At 41.3% G+C, this 21,462-nt stretch overlaps 3 protein-coding genes across 9 annotated transcripts in view; 2 read left to right on the forward strand and 1 right to left on the reverse strand.

The window, feature by feature from the left end:
* The first annotated feature begins 1,295 nt into the window (after positions 1-1,295).
* LOC128890822 (uncharacterized) lies at positions 1,296-7,187 on the forward strand. 4 transcript variants are annotated; one of them, XM_054149735.1, is made up of 8 exons: positions 1,296-1,401; positions 4,992-5,152; positions 5,355-5,498; positions 5,636-5,770; positions 5,851-6,060; positions 6,160-6,397; positions 6,477-6,549; positions 6,619-7,187. In XM_054149735.1, the coding sequence occupies exons 2-8, from the start codon at positions 5,089-5,091 to the stop codon at positions 6,622-6,624; spliced, it is 870 nt and encodes a 289-aa protein (XP_054005710.1). In that variant the 5' UTR covers positions 1,296-1,401; positions 4,992-5,088; the 3' UTR covers positions 6,625-7,187. The 4 variants fall into 4 exon arrangements, with proteins under 4 accessions (XP_054005710.1, XP_054005720.1, XP_054005694.1 ...); XM_054149745.1 differs by having other exon boundaries at positions 1,356-2,168; positions 5,854-6,060; XM_054149719.1 differs by having other exon boundaries at positions 1,358-2,168.
* Positions 7,188-7,311: 124 nt separating this feature from the next.
* Positions 7,312-8,937, reverse strand: LOC128890934 (CDGSH iron-sulfur domain-containing protein 2 homolog). The gene is made up of 4 exons (XM_054149956.1): positions 8,617-8,937; positions 8,353-8,447; positions 7,834-7,950; positions 7,312-7,661 (listed from the first exon to the last, which is right to left on the reverse strand). Exons 1-4 carry the CDS (start codon positions 8,711-8,713, stop codon positions 7,572-7,574), a joined length of 399 nt encoding a protein of 132 aa, XP_054005931.1. The 5' UTR covers positions 8,714-8,937; the 3' UTR covers positions 7,312-7,571.
* Positions 8,938-9,625: 688 nt separating this feature from the next.
* The window catches only part of LOC128890558 (PH and SEC7 domain-containing protein), a 48,976-nt gene continuing 37,139 nt past the window's right edge, over positions 9,626-21,462 (forward strand). For all 4 annotated transcript variants that reach the window (XM_054149159.1, XM_054149190.1, XM_054149180.1 and 1 more), the window contains exon 1: positions 9,626-10,308. In XM_054149159.1, the coding sequence (XP_054005134.1) occupies positions 10,174-10,308 (135 nt within the window). In that variant the 5' untranslated portion in view covers positions 9,626-10,173. The remainder of the gene's footprint in view (positions 10,309-21,462) is intronic.

Consider the following 21,462-nt stretch of genomic DNA (forward strand, 5'->3'; position numbering starts at 1 on the left):
AATTCATCGTAAAGTAGACAGTTATCGAATAACTTCAATATTGTACGTAAAACGAAATGACATAAGTATAAAGTCTTCCATAGCGGTCAGCATGTTCGATCGTGAAATATAAATCAGTATCATAAGGTGCAACGTAACGCCGTTACACCCAGCTATTCATCGTGCATAATAAATTACGTTTGAGTTATAGGAGTCCAGTATTTGGCATGAAATTCTCCTCAAAGTCGGCCCTAACTTTATCACGGTCGATCGTCACATTTCTTATCATCTCAAACAATACATTCGTATAAGCAGCACTTAATTACATATACTTAAACGATAAGTGACTACCAGCGAGTCGCGTTCATGATAGTCTTATCCGTACTCTGAGGCAGAATTGAGCATTTTTTTCGAGTAATCTTAAATAGTTATCCTATTAAGGTAATTATCCAACTGATTTCTCGAAGGATATTGACACGTATGCGTACTTTTGCTTAAACAGGGTGTCTCAAAAATGTTGTAACACCTTGAAAGTGGTGGTTCGGGAGGTGATTTGAAACAACTTTTTCCTTAGCGAAAATGTTGTCCGAGGCTTGGTTGACAAGATATTAACGGAAAACACTGACCAATCAGAACGCGAGTATGCCGGTGTATCGGTCGCGGTAGCGTATGAGCGCGGCCGCCTAGCGCGTAGCCACGCCTACCGCCTGCGGTCCATCGGCATACTCGCGCTCTGATTGGTCGGGGTTTTCGCTTAATGTCTTCTTAACGAAACCTCGAACAACATTTTCGCTAAAGAAAAAGTTGTTTCAAATCACCTCCTGAACCACCCCTTTCAAGGTGTTACAACATTTTTGCGATACCCTCTATATCAAAATTACCATTGCCTGCGATCACAATAAAGACGTCACAATACTTTTAGAATTAAAACGTATTCTATATTAAAGTGAGAGGTTAACATCTACTCAATTAAAACAAAAAAAAGAAAGCTTTATGTATTATGGTGGACTGGAAAGTAATGTCCTTTCTTTTACATTAAATTCAAACAAATTTTGTATAAATTTCTGTTTTTAATTATTAATTGTATAATCGCTCCCGTTATCAATAGCCTTTTGCCATCTAGTGTGCAAATTGGCAATGCCCAGATCGATAAAAATCAATGATGAACGATAAACAATTATTTAAAATTGCAAAAATTATTTTCCGGTTCGCCTAATATGTTGTACACTGTTTTCGCGACTCGCGAAGATAGGTTTATCTAGATTCCTCGTTATCTAGATAAAAGTGTGACCAACTCTTGTCTGTGGGACGAGTTTGCACGTTGTTCTTGCCCTCTCCTCGTGGCCTGTCACTACGATATTCTTCTCCTGGCGCGCAGAACGTGCAGTACGCTGTTGCTCTCGATGGAAGGAACAACTAACGGTACGGTGTGAGTCGACACGGAATCTCCACGGCTAAAAATTGTCAATGTTGTACAATATTCGTTTCGCGGGCCACTACGAAACCGTAACACGTGCCTCGATCGATGAAACATATCAAATAATTGAAACGTGTATACAGCACGTGTCGTCTGTAGTAGCGTGTCTTCGTTATAAATCCTTGTAAACAAAATACAGATGCAACCCGAGCGAGAAGGTGATCGCAACGTAAATAGCCAATGTCGATAGCGATTTAAGTGATTGTTACTGACGCGAAGATTCGTTCGCGAGAATTTCGACGATTCTCGAGTTTCTTTCGAAGCGATCGTTCTTGGTACGGTTGTACGATTGCTCCGTGCTTGATTTCCTGGAAGATCGGCTGGAAAAGTGCCCGAAGGATGTACGTATCGTCTTCGAAGTAGTTTCCCGCAAAGAATCGAGAAGTGAACGGGTCCAAGTGGGATCGCAAACAGTGTACGTACGTTTTTCTCTCTTCTCGGAAGAATAAACGTGTAATTGTAATGCAATTGATCGTGGGCTGCTGTAACTGGTTGGAGTATCGGTGAAATCGTGGTCGGATCGTGACATCGCCAGTGACAAATTGTGCATCGGTCGTTCGTGGAGTTTTAACACCTGCCATTTTTCCTACGTCTTTCTCCTAAAGGCATTATACGTATACGATATACGTGCACGTACGCGTAAGCGGCTCTCTTCGCCAAACGGTTGCGAACAGGGAAAAAGTGGAACATTCTACTTTCACGTTTGTCGAAGGTATGCACTATTAGAGCGTGTATTATACGCCGAGTCCACAAAAACAGGTTAATCCTCCTTATCGCGGATTAAACTTTTTCCATCGCGATCGGCGTTATTGGAATCGATTGCGATCGCCAAGTTCGAGCTTTGTTGAAACGTGACCCTGTTAAAAATATATATATACACGCCTTTTTGTTATCCATTTCTATCGGCTCTCGGCCATTCGATACGCACGATAAAAGCGTAACGCGATAATTGAGTATCGCAATTATCGACACCGTCGCGAAACGATTCAGTTACGATTATCTCTCCTTCCTCGTCGATAAAGTATAAAGTTACCACTAGAAAGAATGTTAAATAAGATAACTCGTGGAAATTAAACGAGTAGGTGATCCCTCGTTCAATGGTTGCGTTACTTTCGTTAGACGAAGTTGGGGTTTGCCAACTGCGTCAAGTATGAAAGAAAGGAATGATAAATTTCCACCCATTTGCAATCATGTCTCGGAGGGTAACGAAGAGGGAAATTTATTATGCCTTTCTTTCGTACTTGATGCAATTGCCAACCCTAAGCTAAGCTGAATTATATTAAACATAAATTTTTCTTTTCATTTTTTAATCTGTTCTCTTCTATTTTTCTTACTCCATACATTTTTTTACAGCCTGCCTCATACGTATATTATTCATTATTTTAGATCGTAAAAGCACAAATCTTCCCCATCGACTGGTAAACACTGCTCTATCTTACCACCCCCTCTATAGCTTTCAAAATCTTTCAGAGTCATTCCATCGTATGTTTCCTCCAAACACGGTACTTTTCCAGTCTCTGTATACTAACAGCTCATTCGAAACTCACGAAATCTAGATTTCCGTTCCGTCAAGTTTTTCTCAATTTTTAAGAAATATGAATTGAAATCACCGTTTCGTGTTGTTGCTTTGCTTAGTACCGTCCAGTACACAGCACGTCTCGCTTTCCATATGATCTGCTCGTTAACACGTTCTAACTCGTAACTCTGTATAAATGTTAGCAAGCAGTAACGGCGGGAAGATTTATGTAACCTTGCGTAGAAATCTGGCACATGCTCGTTCTTGTAGGATTTCCGTAACCGATTATGCGGAATTGTCCCCGAAAACAGGAACGGTACATTCCTTTGCATATCACGTCGATCGCCACGTCGTCCAGAAATGTGTGACAGAACTTTTTCATTAAGGAATTAAAATAATTAATTCCAAAGGCGAGGTAATAATGAAAATAAATCTGGATAGAATTCGTGAATTTAGAGACGTTAAAAAGTTAAATACTACCACAGACGTTAAATTATCTAACCTTCTTCTCGAGATAAAATTTTAACTTGGTAGAAATTTTTACGATGTTTAGCTCGGCAGCCAACGTGATACGTATCATACGAATCTATTCCATTTTTGAAATTATGAAACAATCTCAGGGGGAAATGTTTGTCGGTATTTTCGGCGTGTGTCGAATGATGATTGTTGGACAAACTCTTACGCAATGCGAATAATTAAGGCTTGTATACGACATTTTTCCTTTCCGTTGATTAACCATAATTCGTTTACTTGGTTTTCTGTCTGCTGTGCTCTCTGCATATCATTCGCCCGTTATGACACACGTGGGTCACTCGTACACAAAACTTAAATTATAATTATAATTGTATCTTGTTCCAATAAAGACGTATTTGGGACGCGGACAACGTAAACAGCTCAATTGATAAAGCAGTGTATTCAATTTTTTAAATTACAATGGGTATATAATGAAAAACACAGTATTAAATAGAACATTTATTTACTACATTCTTTCATTTTACAATTTCTCATTTTCCTGAGGATAAAAGTGGTTAGAAGCGTCGAGAACAAAATCTGATACCTCCTTGATACCCGTATTCGACTTTACTCACTCTGTTCGATTCGTATTCGATATCGTGTACCTTTGTACCGCCCGGATACGCGGATACTCAGGTGAGTGTCTCAGATATCGATACCACTACAGCGAAGTCGACAATGAGAGATCAAGTGTACTGCATTACCAATTAAGCTGTTCTTTCCGTTATCTTGCAGAGAATTTTATTTGTGATTGATAGGAATGACGTGTCAACTTGATAAAATATATTTGAGAATTAATTACAACTGTTTTATTTGATTAACTAAATAAACATGAAAGTACATGAATTTTGTACATTTTTCACGAGACAATGAGTCCTGTGGTTCAACAAATTTAGATTAGGACAATTGGAGCCCTCACCTACTTTTCCTCCTTCCACCGGCCACATCACGCTTGTATCGTGTTCGCCTAATTAACGCGACGTCAGCTAGCGTTCTAATGCCATGGCAACGGAAATAGAGTGGGGAGAGATACCTAACTCCGAAACTTGAAGTAGCAAGCGTTGTTTGTTTGAAAGTCGGTAGCATCATTCGATGAAAGTAGCGATGGGTTCGACTGTTCGACTATCGCAAGAATTTCTTGTTCTTATTTTTCTATCTTGATGAAATTCACAATGCATATTAAATTCACTAAACGCTTTTATATAAAATTAGCGAATTTATAACTTTTGTATAAATAAAATAAGGTTATACATTCGTCACGTTCACTGTCTCTTTCTTTGTCATTTAAAACGTTAAACTTACAAAATTTGAACTTATCACAGTTTGCTTCTATCTAGCGCAACTATTTCCCTCGCACTATCCGACGCAGTTTATCGTTAGTTGCAATATAGTAGCGACGTTTATTAAAAAATGTATCCATTATTTGCCTAGTTTATCTAAGATAACAGATAAACGGAGCGTGTGGTGGGGCGAGGCGGGATGCGATAATTGGCATTTTGATTACAGATTTGATTTCGCTACGCGATCGAAGCCGAAGGTGACGAAACTCGAGACAAAGAAGGGCGTGCAAAAGTTTTTGAAATTTCACCGTGAAAGTGGACGGATGGAGAGCAACGCGAGGATGCTTCGATTATTTCTGATTGTTGTTCTGACTGTTTCCATGTTTGGTAAGACAGAAATATTATTATCGCGAATAAAATAAAATATTTACTCTACTACGATTGTGTATTCGGTGTTTGAACGTTCGAAGGGTTGAGATTTCTTTAATCGAAAACTGTTTTATTTCTAGCCTCTCGTAAAATGTACGTTATATCGAATGCGTAGAGCGTAATAAATAAATTATTATCTCGTAAATTCGTGTGTTGTTAGTTGACAGAGCGTGTCCAGTACCGCTAACGGGACAAAGCAACACTACAGGGGTCGTTCCGAGCACGAAGAATGCGACTGCTGCTTCGAATGCCGACAACAATGATACTGTTGTGCCTGCGGACAAACCCGTGGAAAACAAAAAGGGTGAGCTCATCGAAATTTCTTGTAACGATCGGATCCTTCGTGACCCCATCAACTTAAATTAATCCAGCGCGATATAATACTGTGACTAATCAACGTGGATAATTGTACCGAACGTTCTGTTAATGTTTGAAATATAGCGGAATCAAGTAATAATGCAAGTACCAAGGAGAATTGTAATTCTACGAAGGAACCAGTGGACATGCTTAATTGCCATGTCACGCCGCACGACAACGACGATTTAATAGAAAGTAACTCATCGTCAATGGCGACAGGTACATGTCATTTAAAGTTTGAATGAATTAGACAGTTACTTATGAAACGGCTCATACTATTTCGTTTGCATTTTAATCAGAAGCGACGACGACTATCGTAAGCAACACAACCAAAGCGAGTGACACGGAATCTCAGAAACAGAAAGTACCATCTAACAAGAACGAAACATCTGACAAGAACAAGGAGGAAATTGGCATAGTTCCGATAAATCCCACAGAAACTACGCACGAAACAACTTACGAGGTTGTATCTACGGAAACTAGTCACCCTGTAAATGCTAGCGTCGCAGGTATAACAATTTTTTTAATTTATTTTTAAAACAAAATTTTGAAGAAACGTTTCTGGGCTTCGTGGTGTCGTCAAACGAATGCAAAAATGTTCGTTTCAGGCAACGATTCGAAAGTCGATATGAATCCTACCGATGTATCGATTAGCTCTGTAGCACCGTTGGTCGTAGCCAGTACTTCGAATGTAGAGCCTGAAGTCGCCGAAGGCGTAAAGTCGTCTGATCGGAGCCGTAAGAGGAGTATGCCATCGGGAACCATAGCGCTGGTTACCGCGATAAGTTTTGCAATAGTAATTGCGATAGCGTACGTTGGAATGATTGTTTGGAGGCGGTATATCGAGTAAGAATTTTCTGTTAGTTATCGTTACTCTACTGTTTACGAAAGTCAGTGTTTTAATCGATCGGTATCGTTGTTTTAGATATAGGTACGGACATCGAGAGTTACTTGTCAACGAGTTAGAATTCGATACTAACGACCTGCGTCATTTCGAGGTAAGAATATATTGATAATCGAAACTAAATTATAACGCATGAATATAATTGCACTTTGTACCGTTACAGCTATGATTCTGCCAAGAGTGGAAAGCTGCAGAGAAGCGAGACATAATTGAATGACTCACAGCTCAGGCTGGTACCATGTAACTATTAAAGATTCATTGATCTGTGATACTAAAGACATGCATTGCGTCTGACAGTCAACAAACCAAATATATTTGGATAATATTATACATTTCTTATGATGTAATTGTTTTATATGTATACAACCCAATTTTTTCAACAAGTCGATCGTTCATTCCTCCTTCTGTAGAATTTAAAATAGCGTTACCTCGTGTTATATATATATTTTTTTTTTCGTAATGATTATAACGTGCAGATCGTTGAATAAATTACATAGTGCTGAGAGTAGTAATAAAAATTCTTTAAATGTGTATGGATGCTAATAGGTGATGCGTATCGGTTTCCTTTAAATAATTCGCAAACAATATTCCTTACTGATTTGTAGCGTTCAGAACTGTTGCGAGATCGTATACTATGAATTGAATTTTTGTAATCTAGTATTTTTGTTTTACATTGCGTGTGATAAACATGTAAATAACTTTAGTTAAATAAACAAGTGTATTATTTTTTTACTGAACGATTTTTTATTGTAGAATTTAAGAAATCTGATCTTAAAAATAACGTATTTATAAAAAGTAATACGACTCTCGTATATATCTTACATGTAACAACTTATATAATTATTAATGCAAGCAATTTGCGCAACAATTTATTTATTTAAAAATTTGTTATATCATATTCTATAAAATAGGTACATGTAACAAATACATATATTGCAATCTGCATTTAGGTTCTATTTTCAGTTTTCATATTTGTTCTACACTTATGTTTCTTAAGTATTTCTGACCTTTACGAGATGCCTACAGTATTGGTGACAGAAATATTTGTATAAATTATGGATGACATTGTAAGTGGCAAATAAATACAATGACATTTATAATGTTAATTGGCTTACATTAAGCTTTCTTTTTTGTGACTACAAGAGGACCCACATTGTCCTTTGTTTCCTCATTGTGAGGACCATGAGATCCGTCACAATACGGCCACTGGAATAAAAAATTCTCATTATTTGTATTAATTCTCTTAACCCATATGTTAAATAGTTGCATGTACACAAATACAGTTATCACAGAAAATGATTACATGATTACATAACACGTGTCTTGACCTTATTCTATATAGTTAAACATGGGTTGGGCATAAGATTAGAAAACTCACATTCTTAGATCTCCAACAGCGACAGAATACAGCTTTCTCACTTATGTCTTCTATATCAACAGAGTCTACCACTTTATTCACATCCTTCTTTATGGTATGATTAACACGTCCAGAGATCTAGAAGGAAAATAAATTCCAGGTTTTAAAATTTCATTTAAAAACTGAAATTAAATTGTTAAATTGTATATGTTTTAAAAATATATAATTTCTTCCTAAGCCAAGAATTTTGTCCAATTTGCATTTAATTTTTGCTTCTGAGTAAAAATACTGTTTGCTTAATGATTAGATGAGGAACTTTTAATACATATGCATACATGTATATTTCATATACACGGTACAGTATTTCCATGACTTATTATAGTACCATATTTCTGTAATTTATAAATAAGAAAGTAATAGATACAAAATAAACACAAACTAATGTTGAAGCTTGTTACATAATCAACGAGCGAAAAAGTGAAATACACCGTAATATTCTATCTTAACGTCCTTGATTCTAGTAACAGGTAGGTTACTTACCGGGCCTCTAGCTAGCGGACAAAAGGCTTTGTAAGACATATACCCAAGACCAGCTAGCATCGCGGTAGGTGGAATTAAGGAAATCCAATCTCGTACTACATGAAAGCACAGAATTGTCGCGATCACTGATTATTCATAACATTTTTTCCAACTAGTACCGTACCAAATCGCAGTGTCATGTTTAGGAATGTATTATTTACAGTAACTCGATGTGATTCTGCACGATGACAAAATATACAGTGAATATCTTGTTTAGTTTCTCACCTCCTAATCGAAACCATCCTCCTATAGATTCAGGAACGGGTAATCCAGCCAAATAATTCGGAATGGATACTTTAACGAGGTGGGCGATTGGCTCCATGTTTGCTATTGCTACCACACAGTAGTTTTGCTCAGCTTTACTGGTTCGTACGTTCTTGTTACCATCAGTGCTCCGCTAGATGGCATAGAGGGTCTCGATTCAATAGTTTATGGGTGCATGGGTACATTGGGTACAGTTTTCCAGTTTGCACTCTTTCTTTACAATTTGTACAATATATGTATATCTTAAATATATGTCTATCCCTTTTGGTATCCTATTTTATCTATGTATTTATATGTTAATTTTAACAAACATTATATAAACTGATATAAAAAGTATATACGGTACTATGCGTATACCGTATTATCTTTTGACTATTGCAACAGTACTTATATCTACTCGCATACTTGTATTTGTGATGCATAGAGAGTCTCTAACGTTAGATTGCGCGTAGACAGTGATGAACATTCGTGGGATTTTTTCTGATCATGCGCATTGGAGCGAGCGTTGCAGTCCTCACTACTCTATACACTTACTTAGAATTTAGGGTACCATTGGATCCCAGTAAGGAAGAAAATATGATGTCCTCTTCTTTTCCTCGATGATTCCTGACATGGACGGCTGCGGTTCGTTATAAATGTTTGTTTTTAATTTTTCCTAATATTACACTCACGAACACTAACACTCTTGTACTTAATTTGTTCGTTAAAAACGCTGGAAAATTGCACGGACCCCTTAAATGCATCTCCTCTGGCGGTTCGGATACGTGTATGGTAACAGACGACATGTACCTGTGACGTCAGCTTACGCATGCGCAGAAAGGAATTTCTCGAAGGAAAAATCTCACGAATGTCCATCACTGCGCGTAGAGTGTTGGTGGGGGAGCGAGGACTTGCGAGAAAGAACGGGATTGGTCGGCCCTCTGGCGACGCGGACAGGTGGGGATCGTCCGCGGGTGCCTTGTAGGTGGCGCCATCCAGTCGCGAGGCGTACGCCGGGCAGGGTGGAGGTGTCTGCGTTGTCCGCAAGGATACGTCGACGGTTGGCCGCGACGCCGCCACGGTTCGCGCAAGGCACAGGTACGAAGTGCGCGCGTTTTCGAGGCGGTATCGCGAATAAGCGCAGGAGTGGCGTTTCCGGGCGTATCGTTTCTGATGTCGCATGTTATGCTTCGCCGTTGACCGTCCCTAGCAGCGAGTAGGAAGGAGTCGGGCCACGAGCGAAGAAGGGAAAACGGGGAAAGGGAAGGAGATAGTAGCAGTCGTATCGCGCGGTGCAGTGCGAAAAGTGTTCGGCGAAAGGGGCCTCTGTGCTTTCGTCCCGTGTGCGTGGTTGTGCGCGCGTGTGCCGAACAGCGAGCACGATAGGAACGTTGACTAGTGACACGCACGGTGTTGGGAATAAGGAGATCGAGAGAGACGGGGGAGACACGGGGTCGCCGGATTAATCGTTGTGCACTGTGCGACGAGGTTTCGTAAAGGTGCGTCAAATGACAGTGAGGTGATCAATGTGCTCGAAACATGGCTGAGGAGCTGCTGGTCACCCTGAACCGCGGCGACTCGTCCGGATTCGGGTTCTCGCTCCTCGGCACCGCTGGTCTGCCGCACGTCATCTACGACATCGTCGAGAACTCGCCGGCAGCCAAGAGCGGCAAGGTAAGTCCTCGCCTCTTTCGAAACTCTCGCGTGCTGTTAGGAATCGCTGGTACGGAATCCGCCTAAAACCTTGGCCCCGGAGATGGCCACGATTCTTATCCGCACGGAAACTACAAATAACGGACGAAAGATAAACAACATTCCATCCGTCATTCTCTAAACGAATATTAAAATTTCAATCGTAGCGCGAGATATACCGTGAACGAATATCAGCAATGTTCTTACTGTGTATTTATATCCAACTAGTGCGTACATGTATTCGAATCGACCGATAGGTCGGCAATCGATAGATTTGGATAGTGTTCCATGAACTCGATCGATCGCGAGAAAGGAAACGATTAGATAAATAAATAGTGCATTCGTAATTCGTTGTTCGAATACAATCTTTTTCGTCGTGATCTCCTCTGCTCCCTAATGGGCACATTAGTCGATACCGGTTTCATACAAAACATCGTTAGCCGCGGCTTCGATCGCTCGACCGCCACTTGGCGTGTGCGTGTTGTTTGGTAGCAGAAAGTTCGAGGACAGCCAAAGGTGGAGTTGGGAAAGAGCAACCCCGAAGATATGCAGGTTCGCAGTTGTGTCGAGAATCCTGCGAATGCAAGGGCCTGAAAATAACGCCCGGTGTATATCGACCCGTGTTATTATCACGAGCACCCTCTGTCGCCCCGTCTGTTTCTTCCTCGACCTCCGATTACTTTTTATTCTCGTGCTTTCGCGAACGGTGTTCGGTGGTTTCTTGTGTGTACAGCCGTCTTAACGTTGACGGTACAGAACGGGATGCTGATTGGCTGGGTGGGATCGGTTTAACGGCCACATTCCAGCCTGTCGGTGTCTCTCTGTCCCGTGTGCTCTCGCTTCTCCTTCCACACTCTCCCTCTTTTTCCTCTTTCCCGTTTCCTGGGGAACGTACCCCAATCACGATGGCCGTACGAATTACGAAATTTGAATCTGAAGAGGCGAGCCTTTCAAATGAAACATCATCTATTATAATTGTTCATTTTTTCTATATTTTGTCCAGATTTGGAAATATTTTACACGCAGCCATGCTTACGTGCTTCGATAGCAAAACCGTGTTTCCATGACAGCGATTCTTAACCACCGCGAATGTTTGCCAACAAGTCTGATGAATGATGATGGGTTCGGCTACTACTTGAATCGTGAATCTTGTTTTGTTGGTAGCGAATGATCTATAATTAAATTGGAATAAGATTAATAGACACATCGATGCTTGAAATGATTTTTTCGTATAGTTAAGTATTACTGTAGTAATATGTTGTTAGCTTAGCACGGTTAAGAACCACTGTTTCATAACGAGGCAGATAGATGACACAGTGCCTGACTTCCGATTCGCTAGAGACATGTGTCATTGCTTTAACTGCTGTCAGACAACTCTTACATCTAGATGAAAATTTCGTGCAACGAACGATGAACAATGCAAAGCTCTACAATACGAACTTTCTATATTTTGGTTAGTCTCGGTATTAAACATTCCGACAAATATTGACCTGTTTTTTGGGGGTGGGGGTTACACGCCTCAAGCATCGTTATACGGCTGCCAATTTTTCTTTCTTTCTCTTTTTTCGCGGTGTCTTGTAATTTTGCAAATTGAAAGCACTCCCTTCCCCTTACACTCGGCGTTGCGCAGAATAGATCGATTGCCTCGTCGGAACTGGTTTTCGATACTGGCTAGGGGTAGGTACTTTTTCAATGGCAAATGCGGAATAGATTAATCCAGCGCTTCTCAAACTAGGGCTCGCGACCTCTCGAAATTTCGATTACTTCTGTTCGTAGAACCGACAGACTTTCTCTAATTATTGAACAGACCAATAATATTTTGTTATATTGGGTTGTCCAGAAAGTCCATGCCGATTTTTGATAGGTGGTGCAGGAATACATGTATATGATGTAGATGTATATGTAGATGTAGATGTAGATGTAGATGTATATATACATCCTTTAAAAGGTAGAAAGGAACAAAATGGTACCTACAGTCCGTGTAACAAGTATTCGTACGGGAGCCATTTATTTTAAATTGATTGCTGTACGAATACTTCTTACACTGACTGTATGTAATTCAATAAATACATATTACAATTCAAACGTGCCCTTGAAGTTTTCTTGAAAACTGGCACGAACTTTCCGGACAACCTAATACGTACGTACATTTAATTATTCATTTATTCGTTCGCTTGTTATTTTATCCATGCGGCGAGTAATTACGACTCGAGCGTGCACATTCGGGCATTCCATAGAATTCCGTGCGCGTTCGTGTTCGTACACGAAATGTGCCAGTGACGAGCAATCAAAGTGAGTGTCCAAACCTATAGGGCGCGCATGCGCGAACTTTTTGTATTCTGCATAACTGTCATTCGCGAGAAGAATGCACGTAACAAAGGAGCGGCTGGGCATTACGCGTGATTGGAATGTGTTACTGTATACGTTCCCTCGGTCTCTTTTTTTTTTTGCTTTTGTTTTACGAATTCTCAAGTTTCCGTTGGCCCAACCTCCCTTACAAACGTAACGATCTCTCCGCTTGTGCCTTCGTACATTTCGAAGATCCGAACAGAGAGAGCTAGGACCGAGAGCAATTCTTTTTTTTTTTTTTTTGTCTATTTGAAACTTCCTTGTAACGAGGTTTGCGCGAGTTACAGAGGAGATTGGATTTTAATTTGCACAATTTATTAATGCAAAGAGGATGAACAAATAAATCGCGATCAACGGTTCGTTGAATTGCTATCGAGCGTTTGTTCGGTGGGTTCTCCGTTCGTTCTATTAGCCGTGGAACGATGGGCAAAGACAAATTCTATCGAAGTGAATATTTTCTTTTAATTAATATGGCAGCGTCGGGAGAGTCTCGCGAGCCGAGAGCAGGTTAGGCAACTATATCGATGGCCACTCAGGATTCATTGTTCGGTTGGTACAGAGAACCCGTAATGCATTTTGCATTGTCCATCGGACTGCGTGGCTTTTATTGAATTTTTCAAATAGTTCCCTTTTTTTTTTCGTTCCTTTTTTTTTTGTTTTTGTCGCGTTGCTGAAGTTGGCAGCGAAACAAATTTTACATTATTATTTCAATGTTTCAAATATGTATCGCTACGTTTAACGTCGATGTATCGAACAATTTATAATATTTATACGGTCGTATTAATAATAATCAGATCGAAAATAATATTGATGAATTAATTGTTACGTAATTGGTTATCGATGGTCCAATGGTTATCGATCCTTTTCCTCATTTTATATTTGGTAATTTTATACAGGTAAAACGTAAGTTCTTCTTAACTAAAAAAGAAACTGTTAGAAATTGATGCTATGTGTAGGAGAACGATACTCGTGCCCTCTCAATTATTTCGCGAAAGGAACGCGGGAATTACGCAATTAGAGTAAATGGCGAAAGTCCGAAAGCAAGCTCGTGCATAATTTCGTCCACATTGCCATACTTCCGGCGATGCAGCGATCGTCGAGTCAATGTTCAAAATCATTTTCGTAGAGCGAAACTTAATAGCGTCGCTTGAATAAACTTCGAATGAGTTTCGAATTTAGTAGCAGCTAGTCCACGCGTAATTAAACTTTATAAAGTAGCTGACGTCTATAAATTAGTGAAAGACCTCAGGAAGCAAGTGACGTTTATAAATATGCATAACGAAAGAAGAATTGATCTCATCCTACTCTAGACAAAAAAATAAATTTCGCGAATCTTTGTCAATTGTGCACGTGTAAAGACAAACGTGAAACAAGGGCACCTCGAAATGTACAGATAAAGCTGCACTTGTTTAAAACTTCATTGTGAAAATTGTAATTTATCGCGATATTAGTATTCTTAGTAAACGTAGCATCGCGTTAATTTCCATGGATCTCCGACATAAGTAAATCGCTAATCAGTCTCGTTCATATAATTCACGTCCAAAGACGACGTTATGCAATGGCGTTTGCGTGATAATGAAAGAAGAACTCGAAGTTTCCCCGGACGGTACGAAGCACGCGAGCCCCGACGATTATGCACTTAGGCGAACGCGCGTATACGTCGTCGAATTTCTCGCATTTATCGATCGATCGCCTTCTTGATAACCATAAGACGAATGTTCCCCCTACTTTCCATAATTAAAGCACTCGAGTGTGCACTGTGGCGCCCCCTAATCTCGCACGTCACTTTAACGTTCGTTAATACCCCAGCTAACGGACAAACAGGAAATTAGATACGTAATTAGGGGAAACGGAAGTACGGAGAAGAAAATTGCGAGGCCATTGAAAATTGAATTTTGTACGAAAAGAATGTCGTTTGTAAGAGAATTTGATAGACAATGAAGTTTATATTTATTTCTACTAAAATCTTTATTCGTAAGTATCGTATTACAAGCTGCTTTGCCTATCGAATTCCCTTATAAACAACGTTCTTTTTGTACAAAATTGTTTATAAGGGAATTCGATAGGCAAAGCAGTTCGTAATACGGATACTACGAATAACGATTTTAGTAGAGATAAATATAAATACAAAAATGCACAGGGGAGTATACTAGTAGTTGGATACTTTTTTTAATTCTCTAGAAAACAATGAATTCCTTTCGGTTAATTTATCAGACATCATTGTAGGAGAGTTATCGATTAAGTTATCGCAAAGTTGCATTAACATTTGACGTAGATGGTGTCACGAGTCATTCCTTCGACGGGGAGCTGATGAAATTTTCATTGAATCGAGAATTTCTTTTTCTTCCATCAACGCAAATGTGTTATTACAAATATAATGAGATCGTAAAAGAGAATCAAGAACTAAAAGATAAGTTGGACCGAATGCACCAACTTTAAAAAATAGAACGTGAAAGAAAAACTAAAGTGATAATAAAAATATAACGCATACGGGTTGCATAGACTTTTTATTGCACGCGGATATCGCGTTGGATAACCTGCAAAACAGAACCCGAGACGGCTTAATATTTACAGACTTATAGCGTCAGTTTCTGCAATATCAGATCGGCGTTACCTCAATACTATCTTACACCGGTGCACTCCCGTCTGACGTATTAATTTCCGCAGAATTTCCAACGGGTAATTTGATCTAAATCGATCACGATCGAAAGTGGGCCACCACTGCATGCGCCTCGATGTGTCAAGGTGCGTGTGAAACTCTTCAGGGCACGAGTATTTCTGAAAGATTATATCTAGGCCATTTATAGATAATAATTATCATTTATATAATTCGCTTATTTTTTTTTTATCGATCTAATCTGCCCGATATATCTTGCTCGATACGACGAGATTTTTTTTTGTCGCACTATGATTACATACTATTGGGCTGCCTGGAAAGTCCATGCCGATTTTTAGTAGGCGGTACAGGTCTGAATATATCGGAATGGCTGAAAACAAATAACACGTGTACATTCCTTAATTCAATAAATATACATGAAAATTCAAATATGTCTTTGAATTTGTCTGAAAAATAGGCATGAACTTTCCGGGACAACCCAATATAAATATTTCTCTAGATTTTCTCATATTTTGTATCTCATATATGTAAAAATTCCGCAATCTTCATATCACGTTTATTTCGGCGACGTAAATTATTTCGTTCCCCGCTTATTCGTTGCTCGAAATTGTTGCATCCGGCCAGGATTTTTGGCCAATTCTGGATCACGTAATCGAGGAACATATCTCAAGGGGAGAAGTCATATTTTGAATCTATCTGTTTTCCTCGTTAGAGAAAACGTAATTTCAGCGAACGTCCAAGGGCGTTTCTTGCGGCTACTCTCAATTCTATGGTGGCACGCGCGAGAATGCAACACGGAGAGGCTCGTCGGTGCGTTTTAATGGGGGTTCTCGTAACTTGCACATTTCACTGGCACAGATACCTAACGTGCCACGTGGTCGTTCCCCCTGTCCCCACCTATCTTCGCAGGATTTCTAACTTTTTTTCTTTTTATTTTCGTGACCAAGTTCTCTCCCGTTTCTCGATGCGCTTCCTCTTGTTCGCTGGGATGAAAAAGGGTCAACGACCACCGAAGAGGAGGGGTATTCTTATTTCGCGTTGTCGCGAGAGAAGCCACGATTTCGTTACTCCAAGCTTTCCACCCAAATTATTCCCAAAACCAATGGAAAATACTATTGGAAATGGGTTACAGAAATGATTGCCACACGGAGAAATTTAAATAAAATACTATCTATTGTATGTATTATTGACCGAGTAACGTCCGAACTCTATAAGGTCTACGAAAGAACTGAACAGTACAAGATAGAAAATACGGTCACAGGGACCAGACAAAGATTGGCCGTCCAACAAGGAGACCATTTCTTAAAGCACGTGCTTATCTGTTCCGAGGATGTTTATATAAACATCTCTTTCACGCGCCCTGCATATTAGATGTCGATTGATTTTCGTCGGTCGCATATGTCCAACAAATACGATCTTAAGTACGTATCGTGTAGATCATATTTTTTCGAGTAAATTTGTTCTATTATTCGATCGAATATTTGGATAGAATTTCTGTCGAAAGTCTGCTCGGATGAATAGCAACCGAATGGCCGAGCGACCGAGGCGAAGTTTCAATGAGAAAGCCGCGGTTCTTTGCGTTTTATTCGCGACGGTGGAGGAAAGGGTGAAACTTCGCGATGTTGCTGGAGAAGCGAATGCGCAGCTCGGGCTAAAAATAACTGGTCTAACCGCGAAACGAGTGTATCAACGGACGGCGGAGCATTATGGGTCGTTTCGCGTACAGTTACTTGTTTACCAATTTAGAGGTTACGACGAGGCCGAGATGCGTGTCCGAGATTATCTTTTTAAATGTATAAATTATTCGAATAACGCGCAAACTCTGCTTGTTGCCTCGACCTGCGTCCGCGCCGCTCGTAAACTGTTTTTTCGCCCGGAGCCACGGAACGAATCTCGTGGAACAGTACGAAGGGCGGAAGGAAAGGGGAGTTTACGGCAGAAAGAGAGGTATAACAAAACGTGTAGCGTTCTTGTTTCTTGCGCCCGTCTCCTCCCTACGACTGTACCCCGTTTGGCACGAGACCGGAGTGAATAGCGAGCAAACGACATCTGAAAAACGCAACGAGACGCGCCGGTCTGCATTCTGACCGTGACGAGAGAGCTCAAGCGTCGATATATACCTCTCTTCGAGGTGAAGAATCACCGATGTAAATATCGTCTCATCTGCGCCGCAAACAGAAAGAGGGCGGGAAGACAAAAATCTTGCTTGTTGATACAGTTAAACCTGCAATTCGATAGCTCGCCTCACCGAACGTGTAGAATTATTTTCTAGCGATAGCACCGCCACCGCGATTTTCTTTTTGCGAGGGAATCGTTAAACCAGTGATTTCAACCTTTTCCAAGGCTCGAGTTCCCTCTCAGGAAACTGCAGGGAAATAAATTCGAGGAGTATATCACTCCAAGAAGACAAAAACCTTGTCATTGATACAGTTAAACGAGAAACTCGATAGCCCGCGCCGCGGAACGTGTGAATTATTTTTCGTCGAAGCAGCACCACTGCGATTTTCTCTTTAAGATGGAACCGTTAAACCAGGGGTTCTTGGCCTTTTCCAGGCACGAGTTTCCTTTCAGGAAACTGCTAGGAAATAAATTTGGCAATTTATTGCGACGAGGAGAATTCATTGCCTGTTGCGTAGTTACAATGGGATAGCATTTCTCCAAGCTAACGTTTCAAGGGGTTGCTGCGGAATTTATATTCGAGATCGGGGCTTGAGATTTGTAAGTTCGAACGTGGATTTGTAATTTTATATAAATTTTCGGTGTCGATAGTTCCTCTATTTTTAAATTCGATTTATTCGGACGTCGAATAGTCACAATTGGATAGTAACAAAATGGCCAGGAAGAAAGCATGAAATGACGCGATGCGACATTGTTCCAAGTGTTAATTTCACTGGGAGCTTGTGTTGCTGGTCGTATCGTTGAGACAAAGTCTCCGAGGGAGCTTGCTACGGAAATGGGTGCGGCCATCTTACGAGTACATCATACAGACGGTACTCGGGACTGTATTTTTCAGTAAACACTCAAGGCACTGTACTTAGGTCCTGCGAGGGAAATGGAAAAGTTCGAAAAATATCGCCTGGAGGAAAATACGGTCCTGCGTCAACGGAGTACTAACACAGAACAAACTTTTAATTCAAGAAGTTTGGAAACTTATTTCCTAATAAACATTTGGTAGAGGTACTCTTAAGGAGCAAAAAGGTCTCGAGATTACTTCCTGTACAAGAATTAATACGTTCAAAAATTCTGAAGCCAGTGATACTTTGGGAAATCGAGTCTTCGGCATTATTTACACCGGGGAAAGTGGCGTTGAGCGGTCAGTTAGTTTTGATTCGACCACGGTGCAGATATACGAGCGCGTCCTGTCGAGCCGAATCGCGTAAAAAGCAATCGGGACGCGATAAGCTGATCGTCGTCGAGACGTGCCAGACAATGCAGAAAAATCGCCGTTAGCCAGGCTGCTGCGCTTGATCTCGGCTCACTCGGCGAGAATAAAGAAGCGACTTTCTCGCCGGCGAGGGAAGAAAAACGATTGACCTGGCGCGCACGTAAATTCAAATCTTCGGCCCTTCTTTTCGCGTTAGCTCGATGGCTGCTTTACGAGGTTGAATCGATTCCAATTTGGGTCGGGATATAACGCCATTTGCGGACTTCGCGACAAGCTCTCCTCTTGCTCCAGAAAAATCGTGTCGCCTTTCGCGCGACCCAAAGAGCTACCGGGACGACGGAAATACATTTTTATTCGTCCTCGGTCGAGTCTTTGCGCGCGGTATAGTGTTCGCGGATTGCTATCGACGCTGGAAGACAAAATTTCGTTTAAAATGAAATTTCGACCCAGTCGCGAGAGTCACGTCCAAGTACGAGCTGTTGAAATGCAACGATTGCCACTTTCGGGTCTTGAGGAAAAGGGTCTATTTTTCCTTAAAGCAGAAAGAGGGTTGGTGTCCTAGCAGGGACAGAAAGCGACGATCCTCAGTCCGTCGAAATAAGTCAAGCGGTACGGGTCGCCGTGAATTTCGGACACCTTTCCTCTAACATTCTTATACAGGGTGTCCCAAAAGTCGGTGAGGAGCCGGAAATGGGGGGTAGCTGAGACGATTCTGAACAACAATTTCCTTTGCAAAAATGTCGGATGGGGCTTCGTTAAGGAGATATCAAGAAAAAACCCCGACCAATCAGAGCGCGCGTAGCGGCCGGGAGCTCCAACGGTCTACGCGCGCTCTGATTGGTCGAGTTTTTCTCTTAATATCTCCTTAACGAAGCCCCATCCGACATTTTTGCAAAGGAAATTATTGTTCAGAATCGTCTCAGCTACCTCCCATTTCCGGCTCCTCCCCGACTTTTGGGACACCCTGTATATGTTGCAATCCTTTAGAAAATAAAGTTTATAAAAATACAATTCTAACACGAGCGAAGGGAAATACGAGAGTGGCAAGAAAGTCAAAGTGGATGTACGTTCCTCGTACTTCGACTTTGATCTACCTGCGCGAGCCACGGTTATATTTTCTTATCCGAGGAGGAGCATCGATTCCGCCCATCGAAGACGATTTATACTTATATCCGCAGTAGGGTCCGGATGATGAAGGGTACTTTGGCACCTGAGAAACATACTACGACGATAACCGTCTCCTTGGCGTCGTCTGGCGTCTTAGCAACCTCGAGGCTTCCCGATACTTATCGATAAGAATCGACTGCTCCGTGGGGTGCAGCTAATCTCCGTTCCTCCGCGACGTCTGGAGCCTCGGCTCTATAGAGGGCATTCTTTTTCCCTCGGACGACTCGAACGGAAGTTAATTGCTGGACTCGTATTATCAGAAAATTGAATAGAAATATCGAGCTAAATTTAGAGCCTTTCGAATCTCCGACGAAGGCTTTCCTGACCGAAATCCAGCGCGGTGATACTAAAAGTATTTCCTAGGTGTCTAAAGTGGAGTCTTGACACGGAACCTGAAGTGTTTCTCGCTTCACGGAGACTTCTCATTGAGATTCCACTGTTCTTTGTGCCGTGCCGAAGAGTTTTCATTCGACTGTGGGCGCATTTCATGTTATTATCCAAAAAAAGAAATTATTGGGTTGTCCGGAACGTTCATGCCTATTTTGAAGAAAAATTCAAAGGCATATTTGAATTTTCATGTATATTTATCGAATTATATATATGTTCCGTTTTGTTCCATAACCTTTCCACCTCTTAAGAAATGTACACATTTTATTTGTTTTCAGCCATTCCGATATATTCAGGCCTGTACCGCCTACTAAAAATCGGCATGGACTTTTCAGACAGCCCAATACTTTTCGATCGATATCTGTGACGTCGGTGACTAAAACCTGGAATTAGCCTGAAGAATCGCGAAACTATCCCGAGGACCGATCATCGATCCCAAAACTATTACTACGATCGAGTTCTGGGGACCTTCTGGAACCACCCTACCTCCACAGAAACTGTCCAGTCGCGTCGATGGCGCCTGGTCAGTTGGATTTCCTCAGCGACGTCTCTCGAGCCGTCGTGGACGTCGGACAATCGAGGGCGATAATGAGGCTGGCTGAAGAAGTATTAATTAAGGATCACCGGGACTGTGGTGCCACTTTATCGGTGAAAGAGGGGCATCGTTAACGTTCCGCTGCGGTTTAACGAATGACTGGGGTCTGGAGAGGCCGGGGGGAGGAGGTATGGAGCAAAGAGAGAGGCGGAAAGGAAGCTAAACCATTATGTTGCGTTAACGTAACGCTGCCTGGAAATGGGTTAAGGACGTTAAGGCCAACCCTCGTCGCTGCCAGGGTAGAGAGTGGGAGCAGACGGAAGAGGCTTTACCTTATGGCGATGCTGTGGCGATGAGAGGACTCCCTGGACCGAGATTCACTCTGAAATTACCTATGATTAGACGCCTGTGCGCCGGGAAAGAATTCGTAGGAGCGTCGTTCCTATGATGCGTTGCCGTCTGGTCCAAGTGGGGCCAGGGGAGTTCACTTGAAAGCGGGGTACGTGGCGATTTCGATCTCGAGAGTATGAATATTGAATGTCCCCAAAAAGCTGTGGTCACCTGGTGCCCCTACTCTTAGAAGGATCGATGACTTCGCTAATGGAAATTAAAAGATGCCGCAGGACGTATTTATAACGATTAGCTTCTCGTCAGGAAGTTCTCGGTCTATCGAATACCGATTACGTTGCGTAACTG

The sequence above is a fragment of the Hylaeus anthracinus genome, unplaced genomic scaffold (assembly GCF_026225885.1).
Source record: "Hylaeus anthracinus isolate JK02 unplaced genomic scaffold, UHH_iyHylAnth1.0_haploid 0, whole genome shotgun sequence".
NCBI lineage: Eukaryota > Metazoa > Arthropoda > Insecta > Hymenoptera > Colletidae > Hylaeus > Hylaeus anthracinus.